The sequence below is a fragment of the Drosophila santomea genome, chromosome X, assembly GCF_016746245.2.
Source record: "Drosophila santomea strain STO CAGO 1482 chromosome X, Prin_Dsan_1.1, whole genome shotgun sequence".
NCBI classification, from domain to species: Eukaryota; Metazoa; Arthropoda; class Insecta; order Diptera; family Drosophilidae; genus Drosophila; species Drosophila santomea.
Genome location: NC_053021.2, coordinates 13,603,661 through 13,628,736, shown reverse-complemented (window position 1 = coordinate 13,628,736; position 25,076 = coordinate 13,603,661). Strand labels below are relative to the sequence as shown.

The following is a 25,076-nucleotide window of genomic DNA, read 5'->3' as shown; positions in this document are numbered from 1 at the left end:
GAAGCCTCAAGAAGACGAGCGCGCGCCACCGAGTGTGCAGATGCAATGCACCGGGCCAATTCCGAATCCAGAAGTTAGCCAAGTTAGCCCAGCTAGCCAAGTTAGTCGCGAGCGCAGACCGCAAAGCAGTGCGGCAACAACAACGAGCCAAGGGGCCAAGAAGCGGCAAAAAAGACGTTAGCCGACTTCACGCATGCGCAGCGATTTTTTGGCGCGCAGCAGGCCATTCAAATTGCGCGTTATCGATAGCTCGCTGAGATCGATAATTTGCGGTATATTTTTGTATCCGTTACTCGTAGTGTAAAAGTTTGTTTGTATCCAATAGTCGGGGAACTCTACTATAGCGAACTCTCTGGTTTGTTACTTTGAGTTTTTAATGTTTTTTTTTAAACCCCGATTTAATCATGTCCAGAAAGCGAGTATTTTATTTGAAATCCCAGCGAAACTTGGTATTCGATAGTTGGTGTGGGCCAGCAAACAGCGACTGGTCACACTTGCAGTTTTGTACGTTTTTTTTTTCGGCCAAATTCATGCAAAATAATTAATTAATTCAGTTGATGTGACCAGGATGAGCAACAACCACCGCCTTGCGATGAGCTTGGACATGTCCGAGATAATCGAATTCGTGCTGCCGGCCAATAGCGATTATTCGGACGATGACAACGGTGGAGCCGTTCGCCTGATGGACGCCAGTGAGGATGCCACCTACGTGGTTCTGGACAACCTGGGCAACGAATACGATGAGGAGTTTCTGATCGTCAACGAGGACGTCGTGGAGGGCGAGCTGCTGGTGGACGAGGAGCTGCAGGGTCTTCTGGTGAGCTCCCGGTTTAAGGAATCGCCGCTGGACGAACAGGGGCCGCAGTATGTTGTCACGGAACTGCAGCTCGAGGAAATGGGAGAGCTGGTGGAGGAGGAACAGGAGCTGGACTATGGCGACTACGAGCACGAACTCAACTACAGTCACCCGCACGCTTCCGAGAGGGAGGAAGAGGATCTGGATATGGATCCACCGTCGTCACCCTCCCTGCCACCATCGCCGCCACAGCCGCCGAAGCCTGCTGTCCAGCTCGCCAGCAAAGCGAGATCTTCATCTGCCCTCCAGATCGCCATACGCAGCTTTGCCGGCCAAAATACGGACGACGATGGCAGCGTCAAGGATGTAAAGCCAAGCGAAAAGATGCTGGAGGAGTTCAAGGGACCGCGACGCTACATGCTTTTCGACGACCTGATAGCAACCATTGTGGACTTTGACGAGGACAGCACACCCATTGTGGAGTTCTCCATGATCAGTGACATACTGGACGAAAAGCTGCCGGTGGAGTGTGGCATTTGTCCAGATGTGATGCACAAAACGAAGCTGTCCAAGCACCAGAAGACTCATCTGGTGCCCGGCACCAATCGCTATGCCTGCATCTACTGCACGGAGACGTATCGCGACTGCAAATACCTGGCCGGACATGCGCGGCGCCACATGGGCATCCGACCGTACGTCTGCGAACTGTGCACCCTATACTTCTCCACCAAGCAGGATCTACGCGTGCACAATCAGCGCCGGCATCTGGAGAAGGAGCATATATGCGAAATGTGCGGCAAGACATTCGCCCAGAATACCCAGCTGAAGCGGCATCGCGAGGCGACGCACGAGAAGAAGCGGCGATTCCAGTGCCAGTACTGCCAGAAGGCCTACTACAAGAATTTCTCTCTGCAGGAGCACATTCGCAATGTTCACATGGGCAAGCGAAGGATGCTCAAGTGCCCGTTCTGTGGCATGCAGTGTCGTGATGCCCACAAAATGGCCCGTCATCGTAAGGAGATGCACCTGAGTCAGGGCACATATGTGTGCCATTTGTGCCAAGAGGAGTTCACTGACATTAACTATTTCGATGCTCACAAGCGATCGATTCAGTGCCGTAGCAATACTCGTCGCTTTGTGAATGGTGATGAGAATCAAGGTGGATCCGGTTCGGGTTCCATTTCGGGTCGCATTATGGACGGCCAGGACGACGAGGAGGACGGTATGGGCCTGCTGGAGGAGGAGTATGACGAGGACGACGGCCTGCTGGTGGAGGATGGTCACGCGGAGGAGCAGGGCTCGTCGTCCAATCGGCATTATTTGACCGAGGGCGAGCCGCAATATGTGCAAATGTCGGATTACGATGACCAGCGCCTGCTGGTGGAGAACGTGGTGGGCGAGGACATCGACGAGGATGTGGAGGAGGAGGAGCTGCTTACCGAGGAGCAATACTTTAACGCTGTCCAACAGCATCACCAGCAGCAGCAGCAGCAGCAGAACCAACATCATGGCCATGGGCAGGACTACAACGACGAGCTGATATATGAAATCACCTTGAAGACTGAGGATAATTGAGTGCCGCAACCCCCGCGCAAAAATTGTAAATAGATCCAAAGTAAACACTATCATGTAAAGAATTTCCTCAACTTTTTTTGAATGTGGTTCCAAATTTTTGGTCGAATGCAACCCAGTGTCGCCAAATCGGCAGGGCTGTATTTCCAAAAGGGCATCAAATTCCGACTGGTGATTGCAACTCAGGGGTCAAACATGCCGCCTTATATTTGCAGCAAGGGGACGCACCCGGGTCAATGGGGTCATTGCGGTTTTGACAATGGAATTTTCCACTCATTTTGCATTTGGCATGGCCCGCGTGACGTCAGCACGCGATCTTGTGCAGGAGGAAGCGAGAGGGAAGAAACTATAGCTCCAGCACCTATCGCTTGATTTCGATAACGATTGTTATAGGCGGAGATGAAATTAATTCAAGACAGAACTAAATGGATTTTAACTCTCTTATTTAATAAGTACTATAGCAATGACTTTTTGACAATTCTTAACAACGATTTAGCTGCAAGGCAGTCATGAGCCATTTTTTTAATAAGAGCAGAAAGAGTACATTTGCTAAAACCGCCAGTTGTCTGTTTTGGCATCACTGATGGGCATCACTGACAACAGAAGTAAACAAACAGAAGACAATATTTTTGTTTTCACCGGAAAAATCAGGCGCCATGGGCAATGGCCACGAAACCAAGGGAACCCGGGATCCTTCGATCAAACTTTTCCAGTCACACAACAAACCCCCTTGATTTGGAGCACAGTTGCCTTCTGAAATACCGCACAACAAATCGATTCTCATATAAATCTCGACCTGGCATATATTTTGAGCCATGGACGACAACGAGGATGAGCTGGAGGAGCACCAGGAGCTGGTCAGCGACGGCAGCGTCGAGGAGGAGGAGGAGGTCGAGCCCGATCTCGGACCGGTGGACAGCTGGGAATCCTTCAATAACCGCATCGATGGGCTGATCTTTAACGAACGCTGCGACAAGTCGGTGAAGAAGTTGGACGAACGCCGGCTGGCGATTCTCAACCGGGTGCGTCAGCAGTTCCGCGAGGCGCCAAAGGGTGTCGCCGAACGTTGTCAGGCGCAGAAGTCGCCCATAGACCAACAGCTGGAGGTGTCCAGCGAGCGACTAAACGAACTGGTGCGCTTCGGCAACGAGTTGGTGACCAATGTCCGGGTGGCCAACGAACGAAGGGAGCTTAATCGCCGACTCTTTGAGGCGACGCAGAAGAATCAGGTGCAGTTGAAGCTGCAACGCGAGAGTGTGGAAACAATGGCCCGCTTCGAGAACATCAAGGCGCGCTGGACGGAGCTGGAGGAGACCAACGAGCCGATGCTATTGTGGGACCAAATCGAAGAGCAAAAGAAACGCATTGCCGAGATCATGGCCCGCAAGGATGAGATGATATCTGCCTGCCAAGCGGAGGTGGACCGCATGAATGCCAAGTACGAGTTCGATCGCGAGCGGCAGGCCCAGGATCTTTGTTGCCTGGTGGAGCGCGTTGATCACCAGGTGGAGACGCTAAAGGAGGCCTACAAGGAGCACATTCAAATGCTGCGGCACACCATCGAGGAGGAGCGGCAGATCTTTGCCGACAGTGCGGTGGAGAAGTGGCGCACCTTCTTTGATGCGATGAACGCAAACTTTGACGAGAAGGCCAGTTTGGTGCGAGCACGTGAGCAGTTCTATGCACGCCAAACGCAGCAGATCAACGAGTCCCAGGAGGAGCTGACCAAGAGCACTCGAATTCGACTGGAGAAGGAGTGCGAGAGGCTCGAGCTGGAGTTGCGTCGCACACGTGACAATGTTCTGATGAACTCCGAGAAGCTGGACTACAACTATCAAGTGCTCCAGAAGCGGAACGAGGAGAACGTGATCATTAACAACCAGCAGAAGCGACGGGTGGCCCGCCTGCATGAGGCAATCGGACGCACACGGCGTGGCCTGAAGAATCTTTACAACACGGGCAAGCGAAACATAGCCCGTCTCTCCTCGGACATCTACAAGCTGCACGCCAACATCAACGATATGGAGTCGAAGGCCCATCAGGCGAGGCTGAACAATCGCGAGAAATTCGATCGCATCTGGGAGATCAACTACAAGGAGCTTAACCTGCTGGTAGATCGGGTCTATCACATCGATCGCATCATACACGAGCAGCAGCTGGCCATGCCGTGGTCCAGTCCCGTGCCGCCCATTCCAAATATCAACAAGGCAAAGAAGAGGCGCAATAACATTCTGGAGAAGTTTGACATGCGAATTGGGCGGGTTCCCAAGAACCGGGTGCTGCCCAAGTCGGCCGTACATTACAAGCCGGATATCAAGGAGCTGCCCCCAGAATCGCTACGTCTGATGCGTAATCTCATTCGTAAGCTGTCCGATCGCGGCGGTTTCCTTATCGAGGAGAGACTGCTGAAGATTCTTGAGCCGTATTCCGAGGAGGACAAATGCCTGGTGCGCATCGACAATATCTTTGCAGCGCTACGCATCCGTCATCTGCGCGATGTCAAGGAACTGACCAAGGTTTTCATGCCGTACACCTACTGTCCGAACTGCCAACCACAGGGATTGAGTCCACGCAAGTGTGCCGAGGTGTTCATGAAGGATCAAAAGCCCAATCGGCTGCAGGGCATGACGGGTGGCCAACCGGATCAAAAGGAGCATAGATCCACAGGCGAAGCCTTTCTAACCAAGAGAGAGGAGGCGGCGAAGAGATGCCACAATCACTATCTGGTCATGGAGCCGGCACTCTGTCTGCACGCCATGAATCTCTTCACCTCCAAGATGCACAAAAAGATGTACGAACACGAACCGGGCAGCGTTCTCAATGCGGTAAATCTTATTCAGATTACGGATGCCGAGATCCGTAATTTCTGGCGCCAGTTCTCGGCCTGCTTTCCGGCCTCCAAGTGCAAGCTGTGGAAGACACTGGAGCACGGACTGAATCACTACGTAGAGGTACTCAAGATGCGCGTGCAGTACGATGCGGAAGTCGTCTTTTTGCGTCGCCAGAACGAAGAGTTGCGCCATCTGCTACAAAAGTTTACCGTCTAGGTGCAAATTTACTCAATTGCATATCTGAACCGAAGCAATTATTGTCCGATTCCGTCCAAACATGATAAATTATAATTGTTCCTAATCTCGCTCTTTGACATTGCCATGGAAACAGTCCAGAGACGTGGGGTCCCTGCTCGGGCGCCATCGTAAACGTTGTTTCATTTCAGAGTCGTGCAATAAAAGCTTATTTCGACCAAGAAACCTGGTGGTTTTGTATATTAAAGTAATGAAAAATGTTGAATATTTCTACGTCTATATCTTATGTTGTCCCGCTCTAAACTATGAGCAGTTTTCTAATGACGGTTATTATCACAGTGCCCAGCTCGAAAAGCTATTTGACTACATTGATGGGGTTTTTCCCCCTGAATTAAGTACTCAAATCAATCACAATACTAAATCATAACATATTTCAGATATATTATTTCAGATATATTATTATTCCATGTCCTAATCTTCCACCACCCCTTTTATAACATATTGCCAGTGCCGTCCATGCCATACTGTCCCCCAAACTGGCGATCTTAAATGTTTGATTTGATTTGCTTTGCTTTGCTTTTGCAGTTCATTTCGAACTTTGAGTCCGTGGGAACTATGTACATAGTTGGCGATAGATGATCTCTGCGACGGGGAATACCTTGGATAGTTTTCTCGCACAGCTACCATTTCGCTGCTGGAAACCAAATGATTAGGACTTGTTGCACTGTGTCTTATCAGGGCAACCCGATAAAGTTGAGCTGTAGGCAAAAGTATAATTTATATGTAGGACAGTTGCGGAGTCCACAGAGGGATCGTGCAATTGGCTCAAAGTGCGCACCGCCAGCGTTTAAAGTGCAGACCACCCCATTCAGGCTAATCATTCATTTATGGGCAAACTTTATGGATGTCGTCCATTATTCGATAAAATAAAATACAAGCGCAACCGCTTGTCTAGTTGAGTTTCATGGTCAACAACTACTCTACTGCGACCTGCAATAATATACTACATAATTAAACATGGCGTAATCTTATCGCTTGCTAGTTTTGGACTCCGTTGGCATTGCCTTCTTTTTTTCCTGCGGTAGCGGAAGTCTTCATCGACAGTTGGCGAGACTTCAGCAGTCTGGACGGAAGCGGAGGACCATCATGCGATCCAGAGATCGGGATATGGGTATATCCCACTTGACAGACGCCACTTATTCGGTCGACGATCTGGGCAACTATGGCGTTTGCCTCGAGGACCTGCAACTGTTTGCCCAACTGGAGGATCTCTCCGGCGAAAGATTGCCCATGGAGATGGAGCTGCTCAGTCCGGGCTCGGAGTTCGATCTTTTGGAACTTGTAAATGGAGTAAGTTGAAGTAGAGTTTCTTGTGGCAAAATGCACATAAGTAATCCATGATCAATCTGCATCTAGGCTCTGCAGCAGCGCAACACCACGGAACATACGAAACCAGACCAGATATGTAAGCCCAAGCGGAAAGCAACCACTAAACGCCTTCGAAGAGCTGGAAAGGAGCACAGCTGCGACGTGTGCGGCAGACGTTTCTCGGAGGCGTACAACCTGCGCATCCACAAGATGACCCACACGGACGAGAAGCCGCACGTGTGCGAGGAGTGCGGCAAGGGATTCCGGCAACTGAACAAGCTTCGCATCCATGCGGTCACCCACACAGCGGAGCGGCCACACAAATGCGACATCTGCGGCAAGGGTTTCCGGTATGCCAACTACCTAACTGTCCATCGACGATTGCACACGGGCGAGAAACCATATCCGTGCTTGGCCACAGACTGTCATCTCTCCTTTCACTCCATTCACGCGCGACGCATCCACACCAAGCTAAGGCATGCGACACCAACGCATCCGGAAGCGGATCCCGATCAGCCACTGGCCGAGCAGGAGCAACGGGAGACGTCCGCGTTCAGCTTCACCTGCCCGGTCTGCAGCCGCATCCTGACGGATCAGTGCTACCTGAGCATCCACCTGAAGCGGCATTATAACCAGCGCGACTTCCCATGCACACAGCCGCAGTGCGACAAGAGATTCTACAGTGCCTCGGAGCTGAAGCACCACCAGATCGCCCACACCCAACAGCGTCCCTTCGCCTGTCCACTGTGTCCAGCGCGATTTCTGCGCAAATCCAATCATAAACAACACCTCAAGGTGCACGAGCGTTGACAACTGGAGAGCACTTGGATTATTTTTTAATAAGGTATATGGTATTCCAGACCCCGAGAGCTTGAGAATCCGAGACTCGCCCCACCCAAAGCTGCGCCAGAGAGGGGCTTGGGGCAGCGCTTTCCATTCAATATAAGTGTTTATTTATATATACGATTCTGTTTGTCTTTATCTGCATGCTTGCATATTAGATATATGTATATATTTGTATTTATACTTTATAAAGTTACGGTACGGGTACGGATACGGGTACGGGGTTGCTGGTTCACTGTGGTTGTGTCCGAGGACTGTTGACTGTTGCTGCATGTTCGCCTGCATTGCTTTGTTTCGTTAGGCATAACTTAATGATAATATTACATTATTTGCGGTCTTAGCCGGAAATACGAAAACAATTGATTAAATTGATTAAAAAACAGTGATTAGAGCCAATTAACAAAACACAATCTCGTTCGCGGTCGTTTATTCGATTGACTGCCAATCAGGACTTAGTGTCTTAGCACAAAACTACACACGTGAGAAACTTAAAAGCAACAAAGGGGGCAAACACAATAGACAAAACTTAAATTAAAGTTTCGCCGGAACCAGCGGACAAGTGCGCTGGCCAGCACTGGCCGCCACGCACCATACACTGCCCCACACTGGCCAGGCGGTACAGTTATTTTTGGTTGTAACAGCGAAGCGAAGGACAAAAAAAAAAAAAAAACAATTGTAAAAAAGAATCAGCAAATGTTGACGTAAAAACAATTTGAACTCGAACTTAAACTGGATTTGGGCTCTTTAAATGTTAATATAAGCTAGCGAATTTCGTTACATATATAGACTTAAGAACTAGACCCAAGAAAAACGTGCACTTGCCAAGCAAAATCCGGCCAGCACCGGCAAACCATATTGCATATTGGTTGGTTACATCCAATCTGTCGGTTCAAATCCGAGGCTGTAAATGAATTAAGAGAATCTCTCATTTGGTACACAATAAATGCAGTTCTGAACAAAATGGCACCTTGGATGGGCCAGACTTGGGCTTGCGGCATTACAAATTTTGTTGGGCAAGTGCTTTACATATAGGATATATGATCGCATTTTACGGATATTACGACTAACAAGAGCTGACTGCGTTTTAAGACGAATTTCTTGACGAATTTTTAACACACACGTACTAAGCGAATATCGAGTCGAGTCACATCGAATCGTATCGTTTAACAACCATCATCAAAACGGATATATCTATAATCCCATACTCGATCAAGTGGAGGTCCTGCGTGAATAATTTCATTATTTTGGTCTTATGTACATTTGCAATGTATGGTAGTGTGTGTCTGTGTGTGTAAGCTTCAAGCTTGATAAATCCCAGTTCCTGTTTTACTCTCATTCATTTTTGTTCCAAATCACCGATATAATTGTTTTGCTTCTTTCACAAAGAATTTTGACTCGCTTCGTTCTCGCTTCTAGCTAGCTACCAACTTTACGCACACAGATTGGGGGCATCTTTTGGTTTTGTGTGTTCCTGGTCGGTTCCATTTTCGGTTATTTCCTCATTTGCTTTTGTTTTTTTTCTTTTTGTATGTAAAATGTTTAAAAAAATTGTTGCTTCTTATCGAAAACTGTAACTCTCCACGTTTCCACCTACACAATATATAGTCCTAAACTTGTAACGCCAAATACATGTTCTCTCTCATATATGCTTGTAAAGATATATATCCCACATGTAAGTGTGTGCTCTTTGTATATAGATATATCTGCATCTGGTTTGCATCTACCATTTTGTTTTCAATTACTCAATTATGTACTCGTATATAATTTGCCTGAACTTATTTCATATGTGCTCTCAGAATTTTTCTTGGTTTTCTCTTTCAAAACCAATTCCGATTCTCATTTTGATCTCCCGCGAAGGTGCTGACCAGTAACACTGACGAAACGGGCCAACATTCAACATTAACAGCGATGTATATATAGTATTTTTGGTTTTTGCAAGCCTTTTAAGGAAGCTCTTGGTACATCAAGGATATAATTATTGTTGTGCCCAGCTTTTTATCGATTTTAATTTGTACTGGTTGGGTTTAAATTTACGTTTTCCTAGAGCTAGTGAAAACAAGTGATTTTTTTTACCCTGGCAGAGGGTATTACAACTTTCACTGCCTAGCTGCTTAGCGAATTTAAATGAAAACCGAACAAAAAGCACATCGATTGCATACCAATTGCATCCAGATTTTGCGGACGTTAATCTACAATTTTAATTACCTTTGCGATTTGTTGCGAAAGGTGATTAAAAGACGATAATAAACGATATTGACTACCGCAAATTCTTGAGGATAGTATCATATCTTCGTCAGTGTTACTTGTCAGAGCCGTTATGGGATTTCTGGGGTTCTTCTATCATCCCAAAATGGGCCTTAAACTCCAGCGCTTTCTGTGCGGAAAAATGGGGAGGGGGGGAAGATTGAAAACCGGAACCGGCCGTGCGCTTACGACATGGAGCTGCACGGCAGCCGAGGCGAACCCATCTGCGTGAGAACGCGATCCAGCCACTGAAGCGGCCCGTTCAGATGGAGTTCGATCCAGCAGGGCGTTGAGGTCACCGTCTGGCGGCGATATTCGGCGCCCCAGCCCTTGACGAATGACATGCGGATGGTGCACATGCGTGTCAATTGGTAGACCGCCTCGAATCCCTGCGACACGGACTGCGACAGCAGGGCGGCGAACTCCTGGTTGTTGAAGATCTTTAGGTTGCAACCGGGCGGTATCTTGCATACGGTGGCCGGATGCCAGCCATAACGCTGGTTACAATTCGGGCTCTGTACGAAGATGGAGGAGTCGCTCAGGCATTCTGCGAATACCTCTCCGCCAATGTAGTACAGCCGTACGCCCTTGCCGATGTGGCGACGTGTCTGCTCCACGACTTCGTTGCGATTCACATTCGACAGCAGTCCGAGGCAGAAGCGCTCCGAATTGGAGGGATCGGTAAAGCCATCCACCGTAATCGAGGGCTGCGAGGCATGGAACGTCTCGCCGACACGCGTATTTAGCTCGTAGTAGGAGATGGAACACCAGAAGGCCGGCTCGTGGTACATCACCGGCGCTGCATCGGCGGGCGGCGTTAGACGCGACATGTTCATGTTGTCGTTGGGATCGATGGGGTCACCATCCTCGCTCATATAGCCGGGCGGCGGGGTACCGGTGTTGGGAATGCTGCTGCCCACACTGAGCACACTCGATTGAGAGTCCATGTTTTGGCCAAAGGACAGCTGCTGCTGTTGCTGTTGATAGGCGGAGGCGGCGGATGAGGACGACGACGAGGAGGAGGAGGGACCACCACCACCACCGGCGGCAGTTGCGGGCGTCGAACTGGCGGACGATGATACGGAAACGGGACCGGCACCGCCCAATTCCATATACTGCGGCGGACTCAACGAGGCGCTGCGAATTATCGCCGCATTGTAGTCGGTGTTGTTGGGTATCTGGTGCGTATGGTTGTCCAGCGGATAATCCACAATGGAGTCGGGCGGCGTCGGCAGCGATTTGGGCACCAGGATGGACAGTTCAATCTTCTTGTAGTGGTACGGATTTATGCAGATCTCTTCCTTGCGCAAATGGAACGCGTACTCGCAATGATCGAGGGGCTTCAGTTCATTCTGCGACTGAAGATCCGGCCAGCGCCACAGGCGACAGTAGATGACGTGCGGCAGACCCTTGCGCAGATGCTCGCCGGCGGGAGCTGGCTTGCTGCGCGGCACCGTCACGCACCTTGTTTGGCAGTTCTGTGTCGAGATCGCGCGCTCTAGCTCCTCCAGCTGCGAATTCTTTTTGATCTTCTTGACCAGATTCTTGACGGCCTTCTCCGACCACTTGCCCTCGACGCTGTTGTCCTCGTTGCCCTTTTTGAGTGCTAACAAACGCTTGACCACCTGCGGGGTGAATGGCAACATCTCAGGGTCTCAGGGGGGAGTTCTCCTGGGCTTTCCGGGTGTCCTCCGCGTCCACTAGCTCCTACTCCTCCTCCTCCTCCTCTGCGTTGACTTTTGAATACTGCTCTCACTGGTGGCGTTTGTCGTGTGTTTTAGTTTTAGTTCGATCACCTTGCCTGGAATACTGGAACGGGAATGGGAACTGGAACTGAAACAGTTCTCCTGCTGCTACTGCTGCTGCTATTGCTGCTGGCTGCTTCACTTGTGCACTTCTGATCTGGAATAGTGGAATGGGTTTAGTTGTGCGTGATTTGACAATTAAAACCTGATAATTGGCTTGCATGTGTGTGCGTGAGCGGCTGGATCTGATAAAAGCTCGACCCTGATGACGATGTTATTGTGATAATTGCCCGAGCGTGTGTATATGGGTAATCTATTAACTTTTGCCGTAGATTCACATTCTGATTTCTTTAGAAAATTTCAGTTTATTCTTTCCATTTCCAAATCGCCAATCAGATATGCAATCGTTTGCGTGGGTTGCTGCTGTTCTTGCTATTCTTACTACCGTTCTTATTCCTATTCTTGTTGTTATTGTCCCCAACAAGGTCAAATGTCTGCGTTTGCAGACGCTTTTTTTTTCTTCAGTTGAGTTACAGCAGCCACAGAAAACCGAAACAGAAACAGAACCAGAATGTATGTATATTTATGTATGTATGCATGTACACACGCCTAATCTGTGGGCAGTTTGGAATTTTCCATCTTATCGAAGGCGGGGCAATAAATTACCGAAAATAACAAAAAACCACGAGCGTCGCAGGCGAGGGGGGTTCGAGTTAGACGCAAAAATAAATAAATAATAAAATGTGCATTGTGGAAACAGCGAAAAGTGCACATACAGCGGCTTTGGAATGTATCCATGTATCTGTATCCGTATCTCCACCCCCCCCACCGAACACACACACACACACGCATACACTCCCGCCGAGTGTCTCGCACATATAAATATTACCTGTAACGGTACCGGCAACTCGAGCTCCCCTGTTGTCCTGCTCTTGCTCCTTTCGCCTGCTCTCTAAAATTCTAACGTGCCCTCTCGCTCGCACGCACACTCTGCTTCCAGGTCCAGATGTACGGGAACGGTAACCAAAAGGCACCGGAACCGGGCGCACACATCCAGCCGAGCAGCGCCGACGGGAGGGGGTGTTGGTGGTGGTGGTTGTCTGGAACGGGGGGGCGTGTGGTGGCCACCGCTCTTTCAAATTTCTGTGTGTATATATCTTGTGTGCGCGCCAGAGAGGGATAGCTATACGCACACGCACACCAAAGCACAGTCACTGCACACCGACACGCAAGAAACACGCACACAGATACACGAGCGCACAGACACAAACACACAGAGGCACAACAAGAACAGAGAACTTATTTTGATCAATATTTTAACGTCACCCGGTTGTTTGTTCTTATGTTATGCTCTTTGTGTTTATTTTCCATACGTTAGTAGTTCGCTTTACGTTCGAGTTGCGCTGTATTGGAGTATTATAATTTTTTGCGTTTCGCGATTTAGCTATTCGCAAAGTTGCAGTGTGCCCAGACGTGCTGCCCAACAATAGTGTGACCGACTGTGTAGTGTGACCGTTGGCCGAAGCTCGAATAAGCTTTAACGCCAATGCTCAAAACGCACTAACGCGTGTAAACATTTTACCGATCATTTTAAATTTGTTGTAAATACATAAATAAATATAGTTATGTGAGAAAGCAAAGCAAAAATAAAGGGATTGCACTGCCTATTTAATAATAGGTAGTGGTAGAACTAAGAAGTAAGTCGGTCAGCTTCTTTTGAACTTAGTGGATTTATTACTTTGCTTTACTTATCGGTAATTGTCAACTAATATGCGCAACATGGTCAAGTGCGGGAGGCGCGCCAGGACTTCTGCAGCGCCTGCTTCACGAGCTCATCCGGCGAGGGAGTATCGAAGCGGAATCTCTTGACCTGGCTGCCGTAGTCCTGGTGCTGGCACATCCTCAGGTGCTGTCGTTCCAGCGGGGTGACGGCGTACACCAGACGTGGCTTTCGCGGCTCCGGATAGCCCACCACTGCGTCCAGCATTAGTCCGATGGGTCCCGGTTGCTCACGGTAGTCGGTATCAGCTGGCGGCCGATCGGCAAGCTCGTCCTCGTCGTAGTTTATGGATCTCCTGCTGGCCAGGACATCGGCAGTGGGCGTGCTTCCTCTTTCTCGATCGCAGGCAATGAAGGGTATGTCGAAGCTCTTGTGACTGGTCAGCTGGCGCGCCTTGCTGGCCGACTCCTTGGGCGGTGCGCCACTATTCTCAGCTATTACCGTCGAGGAGAGGTCAATGAGTGGTGATGCTGGCGTATCTAGACTCGTTGCCCCATCGCCTATTTGCAGCTTATCCACGCCGCGCTCCAGTCGGGCCAGCAGGGGTATACTCAGAGGCTCCTTGGGCGTTGCTCCCAGTGGGGGTATCACAAATTCCACGGGCTGCGGTTTGCTTTCGCTCTCCGATCGCTGGCGTTGCCTCAACTGGATCTCATTGAGGAGCAGCTGATTGTGTGTTTCCGCCGCTTGGCGGGATTCTTGCTGGATTGCTGCATCCGCATTGGCTTGCAGTTGCAATTGTGGAATTTTTAGCTGGGGAATTTTCAGCTGGGGAATTTTGAGCTGCGGAATTGCAAATCTCGGCGCCGTTTGTGGGCTCGTGCCACTGATACTGCTTAATTTGGATAGATCGCTGGTGTTCTGGATGCCGAACTCGGTCTTGATTGCCTGGTGGAGCGTCTGCGTCGGATTGTTGGCCATTTTCACGGCCTAAACTCCAGCGACGATGACGAATTTGTGTGTTTTTTTTGTTTGGGTCTCTTCTTCGTTGTTTTCTTCGTGCGTTTGTGTGTGTGTGTGTTTGTGTGTGCGTGTGTTTGAGAGGTGACGTTGTTTCGTGTCAGGGTTATCAAGTGCTCTTTCAATTGATAAGATTCTCAAACTTATTTTATATTTCTCACTCTGAGCAGTTCCTTTCAGATAAGTTCAGATATGCATGCTTTTACAAGACCAAACTGCTCTCGAATAAAAACCTAAAATGGGGCTAGCACCAAACGATTGCCTGCGACAACCCTATGCAACAGCTGGTTGGCGGGAAAATTCAAAAGAGATTGGGATTTGAAAAGTTAATTCCCTTATCAATACAGCCCAAGTTCTGTGGCGGAAATTTTATTTATAAATATTTTTTGGAACATTCGTGTGTGAAAAAAAATGCAATTTGATCGCAGGTCCTATTGGTTTTTTTTTAAGGCATTAAACATGATCCAGCCGACAGATTGGGCCCTCCTCCACCATCTTTAGATCCACTTTGGGTCCGACCAAATCACGAATGTTGTTAATGCCGTACTTGATCATGGTGGGTCGCTCCAGCGACAGACCCCAGGCGATCACATTCACGTTCTCCGGCAGTCCCATGGTCAGCAGCATCTCCGGCCGGAAGACGCCCGAATTGCCCACCTCAATCCACTTGGCCAGGCCGGGGTGATAGCAGAAGATCTCCATGCTGGGCTCGGTGTAGGGATTGTAAGCCGGCTTGAATTCTAGCTGCGTGATGCCTAGCTTTCTGAAGAACTCGTACAGCGTGCCAATTAGATCGCCCAGCGTCAGGCCAACATCTGCGATCACACCCTCCACCTGATGGAACTCCGCCAGATGTGTGGCGTCCAGTGTTTCGTTGCGGAACACCTTGTCGATGCTGAAGTACTTGGCTGCCTTGAAGCCGCCCTCCTGGTTGGCCAGCTTGTACAGCATCCTGGCACTTACGGCCGTCGTGTGCGTGCGCAGTAGATTCTTCTGCGCCTCTTCAATCTTCCAATCGTAGCCGTAACCCTTCGATCCATAGCCGCCCACAGAGTGCACCTTCTTCACGCGCTCCAGATAATCCTGCGGAAACTTGTGGCTTCTGGCCGGATGATTCACGAAGAAGGTGTCGTGGGCATCGCGAGCCGGATGCTGCTGCGGCTGATAGAGTGCATCGAAATTCCAGAACGACGACTCCACGTAGTTGTTCGTAGGCATTTCCGAGAAGCCCATCTCGAGGAATATCTGCCGGAACTCAGTGCGCACCTTAAGCAAGGGATGGAGATGTCCACGCGTTGGCGGTGCACCCAAGGCATCAAAGTTATATGCCTTGAACTTGAGCTGGTCCCACAATCCGTTGGCGAGCATTTCCACCGTGAGATCCGTCTCCAGCTTGGTGAGAGTGGTGGCAAACTCAGGGCCGCGTGCCAGCACGAAGCTCTTGGTGGTCGCTTCCTGGAGAAGTTTGCGTTTCTTGAAGTCTGCCACCTCCTTGGCGGGCAGCTGGTCGCCCTTTCCCAGTGCCACCTGCTGCAGTTGGCTACGCACCACATCCGTAATGGTGTCCACCTTGCGACGCACCAGCGGCGGAGTGACGCTCTTGTCCACCAATATCCAGCCGTGGGACATGGCCTTGCTAAAGCCCACTTTGGCATTTGCTCCACCGGCTGTCATTAGAGCCGCCTGGGCGATTCCCTCTGGCGGAACTAGAGCGTAGACCAGGGCCTCATGACTGCCGTGCTCCACGACTGCGCGACCCTCGTCTGTGAGGCCCAAACTCTTGTGGGTGACCGTTTCTGCGGTGACCAGTTCGCCATGCGCCTGGATGCTCTTCAATGCGCCCACAATCTTCTGGTGGTCCTCGGCAAAGAGCGTGGCCAGGTCCAGTGTGTCCACCTTATCGCCGGTCTCCAAGTGCTGGAGAATACGCTCCGTGAGATCGGGATGCATAGCTGGCGGCGGTTCAATGGGTGTAAATTTCAAGGAATTTCGCTATTCCAATACCGGAATCTCGTGTTGCCACAACGCAGCCTATCGGAGGTATCGTTTTTCGATAACTGGGTCTATCGTTCGAAACGAAGACGATGGCTAAATAAAAGCCAAAGAGCTTAAAATAGCTAGAATTAAGCCTAGTTATTTTAGGGTATGTAATACATACTATATATCCATATATTACTAATTACTTCGATTTGATACATGTGTGCAAACGATTTCAATAACTAATTAATTAATTATGTTAAAATCTCAGAAAAGTAGCCAGTTTCAGCGCAGTGTTTTTCCCCGCTAAACATCACAGTGGCATCTCCAACAAAAACAGCTGTTGACGCCAAGACCAAAAGTTTGCGTTCCAATTAGAACGGCGAAAATATTCGAAAAAGGAGCAAATCCTGGCGAGCAACGGCCAGGTGGGAGCCGCAATCATGCTCAAGTCCCTCAAGCCGGACACGTACGCCGGAATGGCGAACGCCAAGTGCGGCGAGATCTACTTTCAGAGCCTGCACAGCTTCCGCATCGACTGTGCGTTCTGCGAGATGAAGAGCTTTGTGTTCGGAGACTTTCTGCTTCACGTCCAGAACGTGCACTTTGAGAACGGACTGCTGAAGACGGAGGCTGCGGATGCCGGAGCGGATCTCAAGCAGGAGCGGGATCGTGAGCGGGAGCCCAACTCGCCGGTGCCCATAGTGGCGCAGGTGAATCCATTTGCCTGGTACGAGATTGGCGGCGACCATGGCGATGACAGCGAAGATGAGCGCACTGTTCTGGACGGGCAGGACGAGGAGGAGAATGAGCGACCGGGCAGGAGCATAATCAAGTGGCAGGACCATCAGTCCCTGGCCAGCGAATCTCTACGTCAAGTCAGAGCCCTCAAGGTGGACTACAAGGAGGAGGACTCCGAGCAGGAGGAGTGCGGCATCAAACTGGACCTGGACAGCGAGAGTAGGCACTCCGCCAAGATTCCGCACTCGTGTCCGCACTGCACAAAAGTTTACCAGAGCCGCAAGGTCCTCGAACGACACATAATGCGTCAGCACAAAGACACCCTTTCGCCGGATGTGGACAGCGATGATGCGGACTACGAGCCGCCCAAGGATGCGCCCGCCAAGTCCTCTGCCCAGGAGTACAAGTGCGAGCACTGCGGCAAGATCTACCATGGTAAATACAGTCTGCGTCAGCATTTGAAGCGGGATCATGACAACGGCGAGGAAGGCGGCTCCGCCATCTTCACCTGCCTGGAATGCGAGGCCCAATTGCCGCGCCTTCGCCTGCTGGACGAGCACATGGTGCAGGCGCACGGTGGTGCTGCCTGTGTGGTCTGCGGTCGGCGCTACAAGACGCGTCACGAACTGAAACGCCACCAGCTCAAGCACACCAGCGAACGGAATGTGCCCTGCCCGCATCCCGGCTGCGGCAAGCGCTTCTTCACCATCCGTCACATGCGCAACCACGGCAAGGTGCACACGGAGCAAAAGAACTTCGTCTGCGAGAGCTGCGGCTACAGCTGTCGGAACAAGGAGACGCTGCGCGTTCACATCAGGAGCCACACGGGTGAGCGGCCGTTCGGGTGTCAAGTGTGCGATAAGCGATTCCCCTCCCATTCCGGCCTGCGTGAGCACATGGCCATGCATTCCACGGAGCGACCGCATGTGTGCAGCGTTTGCGGCGCGACCTTTTCCCGGCAAAAGGGCCTCTACCATCACAAGTTCCTGCACGCGGACACCAAGCAGTTCGTGTGCAAACTGTGCGGCAATGCCTATGCCCAGGCCGCCGGACTCGCTGGACACATGCGCAAGCACCGGAACGACGAGCTCAACGGATAGGATCCCAGAGGTCGTAGTTGTCGTCTAAGTTGTACGATTTGTATCTTCCAATTCCGACGTTTAAGTTGAGGAACTCAGGCATAGGCTATAGGACTACCATAGAAATCAATAGTTTTTTTTTATTGCTGCGGCTTGGAGCAGGTAGCAGGTGACTCTGTGGTCCTCAATTCACGGGTTTCCATCGAATTTATGTATACTGTAAATAATACCTCTAGTTTTAGGTAAACTGAAAGTTTGTTAATTTGTTTTGAGAACACTTAGTTTAAAGCGAATTTAATTGGCTCGATTGTAAGCACTAAGACTAAACTACATTTCAATGAATTTCTCGAACTACTAACACAAATAATAACTAAACTTTGCTAAGGTTAAACTATACATTAAGCACACACAATGCTTCCAAGAACCAAAACCATTTAGATAGGAGTCCCTGTGAAAGAACAGCCTGTGGCGATCCCTGTAATTACGGCAAGTGGACGTGGCTAATATTCGAATGGTTAACCTTTTTGTATTGATAAATATACATAACATGAATCTGATTCGCAAAAGGGAGCCTGCGTTTAAAATTAGCCATGCGATTGGGCACCTTTGACAGCAATTAATCGGCCGACTGCTGCTAAAGCGGCCAAATGCCAAGTGGTAGGATGGGGTGCGTCTAACAATAGTATAGTGCCAGCGATTAGATTTGGCACACGCGGTCCGACCATGTCGGCGGCACGTCCAGCTGCCAGTGCGGATGATCGGCGACTTATGTGCGAGTTCTGCGGCTATCGGACGGCCATCCAATGGAATCTGCAGGTCCATCGGCGGCGACACACCGGCGAGATGCCCTTCAGTTGCCAAACCTGCCAGGCGCGATTCCCGGCCAGCTATCAGCTGAAAAGCCATCTGGAGCGGCACATGGACGCCGGTGAGCGGCGGCAGCGGCACATTTGCACCGACTGCAACGTGGGCTTCTCCAGCTCGCGGTCACTGTACCACCACCGGACGCTCCACGAGGATGGGAAGCGGTTCAAGTGCTCCCAGTGCGACAAGTCATTTGCCCAGGCGGCGGGTTACGCCCAACACAAGCGGATGCATCGCCAGAGGAACGAACGAGCCACTGAAACCACGGATCTGCAGGAACTGCAGACCAGGAGAAAGCTTACAAGTGATTTTTAAGTTTTGGTGCATATTCAAATTTGAAAAACGGATAACCGATTCGTATTTTGACTAAAGTGCTTACTAATAAAAAAGGCAGTGCCACTTTTCAAAAGCCTACACAATTGTGGCAAAGAACTAGTGTTACTTAAGAGGAAAACACTATGATCGAATATTTAATACAGATTGAATATAATTAATTTTGAACTTTAAAATATAAGTTTAATTATTTTGGTTAAGCGGTAGCTTGGTTTGAAACATGGCTCAATCCTATCAAATCAGTGCTGGTTCATGTACGCACTAAGTGCCTATCGAAGTCAATCGAAATTTTGTTTACATATTTTATTTTGATTTTGTTAAATAATATTGCAGCAATTTTAATGTAAATTAAAAGCAGAAAATGTTAAGACACTGCCTCGCCAACGTGGACTATGCCCGCCTGCACGCCCAGCAGCAGTTGCGTCCCAAATGCGGCGAGATCTTCTATGAACAGGAGGCGAATAGCTTCCAACTGGTCTGCCTGCTCTGCGAGATGAAGCACTTCGGATTCGAGGACTTCGCCCGTCACATCCGCAATGTGCACTTCGACAAGCAGGGCCGGCCCCTCACCAAGACGGTCACGGGATTGGGCAGACTAGCACGAGCGGATCAGGAGTTTCAAACGATCAGCGCAGCACCCTTGGCTGTGAGCAACCTCAAGGAGGAGTTCCTGTCCAACGACGATGTTCTGCCTGAGGAGGGGCACGCGGAACAGGAGCTGGAACTGGACCAGGACGAGGGCAATCCCCTGCGCATCATGGTGCTCGAGGGCAAACAGTCCGAGGACGAGGAGACCATCGATACGATGTGGCAGCCGGATCGTGGCAGTTCCTCTGCATCCGACAACGAGGGTTGCGACCTGGAGGCGCTGACTGGCGTGGAGCATCCGCAAGATTATCAACCGGATGAGGAGGAGGAGCACCAGTCCGTTTTTAAGGTAGCCCCATGAACTGAAAACTGTAGTCCGTCCAATATCTGAATATTTTTCCTTGCAGAAGCAACGCCAACCGAAGGACTACAACTGCCCGCACTGCGACAGGAGGTACACGACGCAGAAATACCTAAACACCCACCTGAAGATGAGTCACCCGTATCCGCAGGCCTTCAAGTGCGTCGATTGCGACGCCACCTTCGATGTGGACCGGGCATTGGCCCAACACCGTCGCAAGGAGCACACGGATTTCGCGTGCCAGCTGTGCGACAAGGTGTTCAAAAGCTCGCGATCCCTACTCCGCCATGTGCAGGGTCACTCTGGCGCCAGGACATTCAAGTGCGAGCACGAGAACTGCGGCAAGTCGTTTGTCAACCAGCACAACCTTACCTCACATCGGCGGGTCCACAGCGAGGAGCGGAACTACGTGTGCGAGCTGTGCGGCTATAGATCACGCTACCGGGAGGCATTGATCGTCCACCGGCGCACGCATACGGGCGAGAAACCCTTCCAGTGCCAGACCTGTGCCCGCCGCTTTGCCTCCAAGTCGCTGCTCAACGAGCACCAGGCCATGCACTCCACCGAGAAGCCCTACAAGTGCGACAAATGTGATTCGGCCTTCTCCCGTCCGAAGGCGCTGTACCACCACAAGCATCTGCATTTGGGCATCAAGAAGTTCAAGTGCAAGATCTGCGGGAATGCCTATGCCCAGGCGGCTGGTCTTTCCGCTCACATGCGGGCGCACAAGCTCCAGGCGTCGGCGAATGCCACGGAGGGCGTCGAGGCGGGACCCATCGAGATGCTGTTCACCTACTGACCGGACTGAGCGGAAACCTCCTGTTGCCTTAAGCCGGAAAAGTTCTGCATCCCGATCACATTATATGCAAGGTACACCACACATAATGTTCACTGTTCTAGATTTGATAGCAGCTTATCAATGTTTATAGAGACTCGATTTAGTTGACACACTCGTGCCAACTTTCCACATATCTTTCATAGTATTGAACAAGCGAATACTTTAAATGTATTATAGTATCATTTTGTAATCTAAGGACGCAAATGTACGTTGTTAATTGAAAAGACGAAAGCTTTCCATTTCTGTGTCGCAAATATTAGTACCTACATATCACTAGAAATCGTGCATAATCTGTTAAACCTGTTGGTTAAGTTAGTTTTAAGCCAAGACCTTACATTCGAGTAGAAAAAACCGAGTGTGTACAATAAATGTTCTGATAAATGTTACTCAAACTTTCACTTTCAAACTTTAACTTTTAAATGGCACACAAAAAAAGCAAGCTTGTCTATCGCTCAACATTTATTTCGAACAGGAACTTATAGCTAGTCGCATAATGGTTACACTTGGATACATATACATGTATATATTTAGATTCATTATAGTACAGCAGCTGGTAGTAAGCATAACACTGCATCACTGCGGTAACCAAGACATCCATGCTGGCAATCCCGACATGAGACATATGTACACACTTGAGGGATCACCGAGTCCGTAAATTAACTATCCTCGAGATGCACAACAAAAACAAATTAAGAGACTAGATCAACACAGGCGGAGGAGGGGGCGTAAGGAAAGCGAGAGGCGCATCTGTCCTGGACAAATGCCTCCCCAACAATAAGGTAGCACACTGCTTAGGCCCACACCCGTATGGTGTAGTCCCAGCTGCCGGTGGATAGGGCGGTGCCGTCGGGCGAGACCTGGACGCAGGACACTTTGTTCTCGTGCCCGTACAGCAGGCAGACCCTTTCCGATTTCAGTGTGTCCCACAAGTTGACGGTGTAATCGTTGTAGCCAGCAAACAGTAATCTTCCGCTGACCGAAAAGTCCACCGAGTTGACGCCAAAGATGATGCTCTCCTTGGCGAACACAGCCACCTCGCGATCCGCTCGCATATCGTACAGCCGGCAGCTGCTGTCATCCGATCCAGTGGCTATGGCATCTCCGCAAGGATGGAATTTGACGCTATTCACATCCGATTGATGACCCTCGAAGGACTGAACCACATGACCGGAGCGCATGTCCCAGATGAAGGCCATGCGATCGCAGCTGCCGGAGACGAAGGTGTTGCCCGTTTCGTTGGGTGCCAGATCGATGGCCATTACATCGCCGGAATGTCCGTGGAAGCTTTGCAGCAGCTGGCCCGATTCCACGTCCCACAGGGCGCATGTGGAATCGCCGCTGCCCGTGAGGATTTGCTGATCGGAGTTCGGATAGATGCAGCATGACATGTAGCTGGTGTGGGTGCCCACAGTGCGCTTCTTGGCGGCCATCTCCTCGTCGGAGGTTATCGGATATACGGTTACCTTATTGTCCAGTCCGCCGCAGGCAACGAAATTCCCAGACGGCGCGTAGGCACAGGCCATTATCCAGGTGGTGGGCATGGTGACGGCGTGCTCCTTGTTGGTGGTGAACGCATCCCAGATGATCAGCCGTCCGTCCTGCGACGAGGAGATGATGTGGCGCTTATCCGGACTCCAGTCGGTGCACAGGACCTTCGCCTGGTGGCCCTTGAGCACCTTACGCGGCTTGATGTTCACATAGGCGATCTGCTCCAGCCGCTCCGCGATGTTCGACAGATTGACGTCGTTCAGTTTCTGGCGCTCCTCCTCCAGTTTGGTCTTTAAATTCTCCGCCTCCCGCACCAAACTGGCCATCTTTTCAGTGGCATTCGCGTTCGCATTGCTCGCTGGCACCGCCGCCTCCGACATGGTTGCTCTAAGATTTCGGATCTACGGATATCTCTCGGGGATTGTGTGTCCTTTCCTGTTCGAACTTCTCCAATTGGACAGCGAAAAATCAATCCGAAAAAAAGTGTATACTCGAATACGAAAATCCGAATACACAGCGATAGGCGCGGTCGGTTATCGATAAGTTTTACCGTTGTCAAAAGGCTGAATGTACCGTTACATATCCTTCATTTTCGGAGAACTTTATAAGAGATTGTGAAGAAGTTATATTACAGTATCCACAGAATTTAAGTTCTTTTAAAGTGTCGAGTAGCCATAAAAAGCATCTTTGTTTTTGAAAATAAAGAAAATATAAGGTGTAAATTTGTCATCTTTAATTGTATTACTTATCGGAGTGAAAACCATTTCGAATGTGGCGCCACATCAAAAGCAAGCTCAACACTGTGGCTCGTTTGCCAACACTGCCATCAGCTGGGGAATCCACCCTTCCCCACCCCCTTTTCATAAACACTTACAAAAAAGCGACGCCAATGGCTGGAATCCCTTCCTAATCCGGAGCTAGTAAACCGCCATATCCGCACGGCCAGTCCAGGAAGCAGCCCGCGATGATCAAGGTGCAGCCACCACCGGATGTGGCCGGTGGCTACCACAATCTCCGATGCGGCGAGGTCTTGTTCAGTGCACCCGCCTCCTACGAAGTGTGCTGCTCGCTGTGCGACCAGCGTTTGTCGTTGGACGGCTACCCGGAACACTTCCGGATGAAGCACTTCACGGCGAGCTCCAGCCCGCTGAGTTGCACCGCACTGGAAAGCGATCCCATTGCCCAGGACTCCAGCGAAGTGCAGGGCAATGAGAAGCTAGTCGAGGATATTGGAAAGGAAGCTAACCGGGACTCTGAGGAGGAGAGTGGTCCGCGCCAGCGTTACCAGCGGGCGGCGGCCATGAAGAACACCCTGGTGGAGACTCGGGAGGATTTGCTGGACATCGATCCCGAGTGGACGGCCGCCGAGCAGCCGGAGAATAATGAAACTCACGAGGAGGAGGAGGATGAGGAGGAATCGGATGATGATGATTGCGCCCAGCCCAGCAACGACACCAAGGACATGCTCTTCCAGTGCGATCAGTGCGACCGGGCGTACAACACCAAACGCAGCTTGCAAAGCCACCGCCGCCTGAAGCACAGCGAAGCCACCGGCGGAGTTCAGGATAAGTCCGCCAGTGAGCGCAAGAGCAAGAAGCGGAAAGGTCCACCGAAAGTGTACAAATGCAACGAGGAAGCCTGCAACCAGACGTTTCGCACCGAACGCGATCTGCGCGGCCATCGCTGGAAGCACACCGGCATCTTTTGCGACATCTGCGGCAAACCGTTCACCCAGTCGGGCAACATGATGCGCCACCGCCAGCGGCACAGTGGCATCAAGCCGCACAAGTGTCCGGAATGCGATGCCACCTTTTACACGCAAAAGGAGCTGTCCTCGCACAGCATCTGTCATACGGGTCGCATGCCCTGCATCTGCGAGGTGTGCGGACGACCTTGCCGTGATCGTGGCGTTCTCACGGCCCACATGCGTCGTCATACGGGCGAGAGGCCGGCCAAATGCGATGTGTGCGGCAAGGCATTCTACAGCTTCCATGACCTCAACGTGCATGCCGTTTCGCACACCAATTTGCGGCCCTTTGTCTGCGACGTTTGCGGCTCTACGTTCCAAAGGAAGAAGGCGCTGCGTGTGCACAAGCTACTCCACTCCGAGCAGCGCAAGTACGCCTGCAGGCTGTGCGGCAAGACGTTCGCCCAATCCGGCGGTCTGAATGCCCACATGCGCAGCCACGATCCGGCGAGAGTTAAGGCAGCTGTGAAGCCACTGCCCCAATCGGTCACCATCGAGGTGATCGAGGGCAAGAGTCCGCCCACCACCACCATCACCATGGCCATCGACCTCAATGTGGAGGAGCAGCTGGTCACGCAAACCGAGAACGCTCCCGCCTCGTGGCGCCTGGCCAACTGAGTAGCAAGCTAGAATTAGGATTAGGTTACATGTAAGTTCCAAATTGCGCCATATTAAATGAGAGAAATGAACCCCATATACACTTCCAAACTCAAATGCATTAAACGA

At 50.7% G+C, this 25,076-nt stretch overlaps 11 protein-coding genes across 11 annotated transcripts; 7 read left to right on the top strand and 4 right to left on the bottom strand.

Annotated features, from left to right (window-relative positions):
- The first annotated feature begins 488 nt into the window (after positions 1-488).
- LOC120456194 (zinc finger and SCAN domain-containing protein 21) lies at positions 489-2,433 on the top strand. Its single transcript, XM_039642873.2, has 2 exons — positions 489-504; positions 568-2,433. The coding sequence occupies exon 2, from the start codon at positions 569-571 to the stop codon at positions 2,369-2,371; it is 1,803 nt and encodes a 600-aa protein (XP_039498807.1). The 5' UTR covers positions 489-504; position 568; the 3' UTR covers positions 2,372-2,433.
- Positions 2,434-2,974: 541 nt separating this feature from the next.
- LOC120456181 (dynein regulatory complex protein 1 homolog) lies at positions 2,975-5,619 on the top strand. Its single transcript, XM_039642852.2, has one exon. It carries the CDS (start codon positions 3,184-3,186, stop codon positions 5,413-5,415), a length of 2,232 nt encoding a protein of 743 aa, XP_039498786.1. The 5' UTR covers positions 2,975-3,183; the 3' UTR covers positions 5,416-5,619.
- A 267-nt stretch (positions 5,620-5,886) lies between these two features.
- On the top strand, positions 5,887-7,723 carry LOC120456219 (zinc finger protein 239). Its single transcript, XM_039642901.2, has 2 exons — positions 5,887-6,744; positions 6,811-7,723. The coding sequence occupies exons 1-2, from the start codon at positions 6,541-6,543 to the stop codon at positions 7,570-7,572; spliced, it is 966 nt and encodes a 321-aa protein (XP_039498835.1). The 5' UTR covers positions 5,887-6,540; the 3' UTR covers positions 7,573-7,723.
- A 292-nt stretch (positions 7,724-8,015) lies between these two features.
- Positions 8,016-13,101, bottom strand: LOC120456201 (mothers against decapentaplegic homolog 3). The gene is made up of 2 exons (XM_039642881.2): positions 12,484-13,101; positions 8,016-11,751 (listed from the first exon to the last, which is right to left on the bottom strand). Exon 2 carries the CDS (start codon positions 11,493-11,495, stop codon positions 10,035-10,037), a length of 1,461 nt encoding a protein of 486 aa, XP_039498815.1. The 5' UTR covers positions 11,496-11,751; positions 12,484-13,101; the 3' UTR covers positions 8,016-10,034.
- A 207-nt stretch (positions 13,102-13,308) lies between these two features.
- LOC120456220 lies at positions 13,309-14,461 on the bottom strand. The gene has a single exon (XM_039642903.2). It carries the CDS (start codon positions 14,293-14,295, stop codon positions 13,378-13,380), a length of 918 nt encoding a protein of 305 aa, XP_039498837.1. The 5' UTR covers positions 14,296-14,461; the 3' UTR covers positions 13,309-13,377.
- A 226-nt stretch (positions 14,462-14,687) lies between these two features.
- On the bottom strand, positions 14,688-16,379 carry LOC120456200 (phenylalanine--tRNA ligase alpha subunit). Its single transcript, XM_039642880.1, has one exon. It carries the CDS (start codon positions 16,282-16,284, stop codon positions 14,788-14,790), a length of 1,497 nt encoding a protein of 498 aa, XP_039498814.1. The 5' UTR covers positions 16,285-16,379; the 3' UTR covers positions 14,688-14,787.
- A 273-nt stretch (positions 16,380-16,652) lies between these two features.
- Positions 16,653-18,698, top strand: LOC120456206 (zinc finger protein 304). The gene has a single exon (XM_039642885.2). It carries the CDS (start codon positions 16,755-16,757, stop codon positions 18,150-18,152), a length of 1,398 nt encoding a protein of 465 aa, XP_039498819.1. The 5' UTR covers positions 16,653-16,754; the 3' UTR covers positions 18,153-18,698.
- A 145-nt stretch (positions 18,699-18,843) lies between these two features.
- LOC120456230 (zinc finger protein 675) lies at positions 18,844-19,379 on the top strand. The gene has a single exon (XM_039642916.2). It carries the CDS (start codon positions 18,855-18,857, stop codon positions 19,308-19,310), a length of 456 nt encoding a protein of 151 aa, XP_039498850.1. The 5' UTR covers positions 18,844-18,854; the 3' UTR covers positions 19,311-19,379.
- A 213-nt stretch (positions 19,380-19,592) lies between these two features.
- Positions 19,593-21,449, top strand: LOC120456207 (zinc finger and SCAN domain-containing protein 2). Its single transcript, XM_039642886.2, has 2 exons — positions 19,593-20,265; positions 20,324-21,449. The coding sequence occupies exons 1-2, from the start codon at positions 19,690-19,692 to the stop codon at positions 21,074-21,076; spliced, it is 1,329 nt and encodes a 442-aa protein (XP_039498820.1). The 5' UTR covers positions 19,593-19,689; the 3' UTR covers positions 21,077-21,449.
- A 116-nt stretch (positions 21,450-21,565) lies between these two features.
- On the bottom strand, positions 21,566-23,126 carry LOC120456213 (guanine nucleotide-binding protein subunit beta-5). The gene has a single exon (XM_039642893.2). It carries the CDS (start codon positions 22,981-22,983, stop codon positions 21,907-21,909), a length of 1,077 nt encoding a protein of 358 aa, XP_039498827.1. The 5' UTR covers positions 22,984-23,126; the 3' UTR covers positions 21,566-21,906.
- Positions 23,127-23,417: 291 nt separating this feature from the next.
- On the top strand, positions 23,418-25,039 carry LOC120456205 (zinc finger protein 100). The gene has a single exon (XM_039642884.2). The coding sequence runs from the start codon at positions 23,568-23,570 to the stop codon at positions 24,966-24,968; it is 1,401 nt and encodes a 466-aa protein (XP_039498818.1). The 5' UTR covers positions 23,418-23,567; the 3' UTR covers positions 24,969-25,039.
- The last annotated feature ends 37 nt before the right edge of the window (positions 25,040-25,076 follow it).

Bases quoted from the DNA above. Each gene is read 5' to 3' on its own strand.
- LOC120456194 (XM_039642873.2), top strand. From the start codon at position 569: ATGAGCAACAACCACCGCCTTGCGATGAGCTTGGACATGTCCGAGATA.
- LOC120456181 (XM_039642852.2), top strand. From the start codon at position 3,184: ATGGACGACAACGAGGATGAGCTGGAGGAGCACCAGGAGCTGGTCAGC.
- LOC120456219 (XM_039642901.2), top strand. From the start codon at position 6,541: ATGCGATCCAGAGATCGGGATATGGGTATATCCCACTTGACAGACGCC. The intron at 6,745-6,810 runs GTAAGTTGAAGT...ATCTGCATCTAG, and splicing joins TTTTGGAACTTGTAAATGGA to GCTCTGCAGCAGCGCAACAC.
- LOC120456201 (XM_039642881.2), bottom strand. From the start codon at position 11,495: ATGTTGCCATTCACCCCGCAGGTGGTCAAGCGTTTGTTAGCACTCAAA.
- LOC120456220 (XM_039642903.2), bottom strand. From the start codon at position 14,295: ATGGCCAACAATCCGACGCAGACGCTCCACCAGGCAATCAAGACCGAG.
- LOC120456200 (XM_039642880.1), bottom strand. From the start codon at position 16,284: ATGCATCCCGATCTCACGGAGCGTATTCTCCAGCACTTGGAGACCGGC.
- LOC120456206 (XM_039642885.2), top strand. From the start codon at position 16,755: ATGCTCAAGTCCCTCAAGCCGGACACGTACGCCGGAATGGCGAACGCC.
- LOC120456230 (XM_039642916.2), top strand. From the start codon at position 18,855: ATGTCGGCGGCACGTCCAGCTGCCAGTGCGGATGATCGGCGACTTATG.
- LOC120456207 (XM_039642886.2), top strand. From the start codon at position 19,690: ATGTTAAGACACTGCCTCGCCAACGTGGACTATGCCCGCCTGCACGCC. The intron at 20,266-20,323 runs GTAGCCCCATGA...TTTTCCTTGCAG, and splicing joins AGCACCAGTCCGTTTTTAAG to AAGCAACGCCAACCGAAGGA.
- LOC120456213 (XM_039642893.2), bottom strand. From the start codon at position 22,983: ATGTCGGAGGCGGCGGTGCCAGCGAGCAATGCGAACGCGAATGCCACT.
- LOC120456205 (XM_039642884.2), top strand. From the start codon at position 23,568: ATGATCAAGGTGCAGCCACCACCGGATGTGGCCGGTGGCTACCACAAT.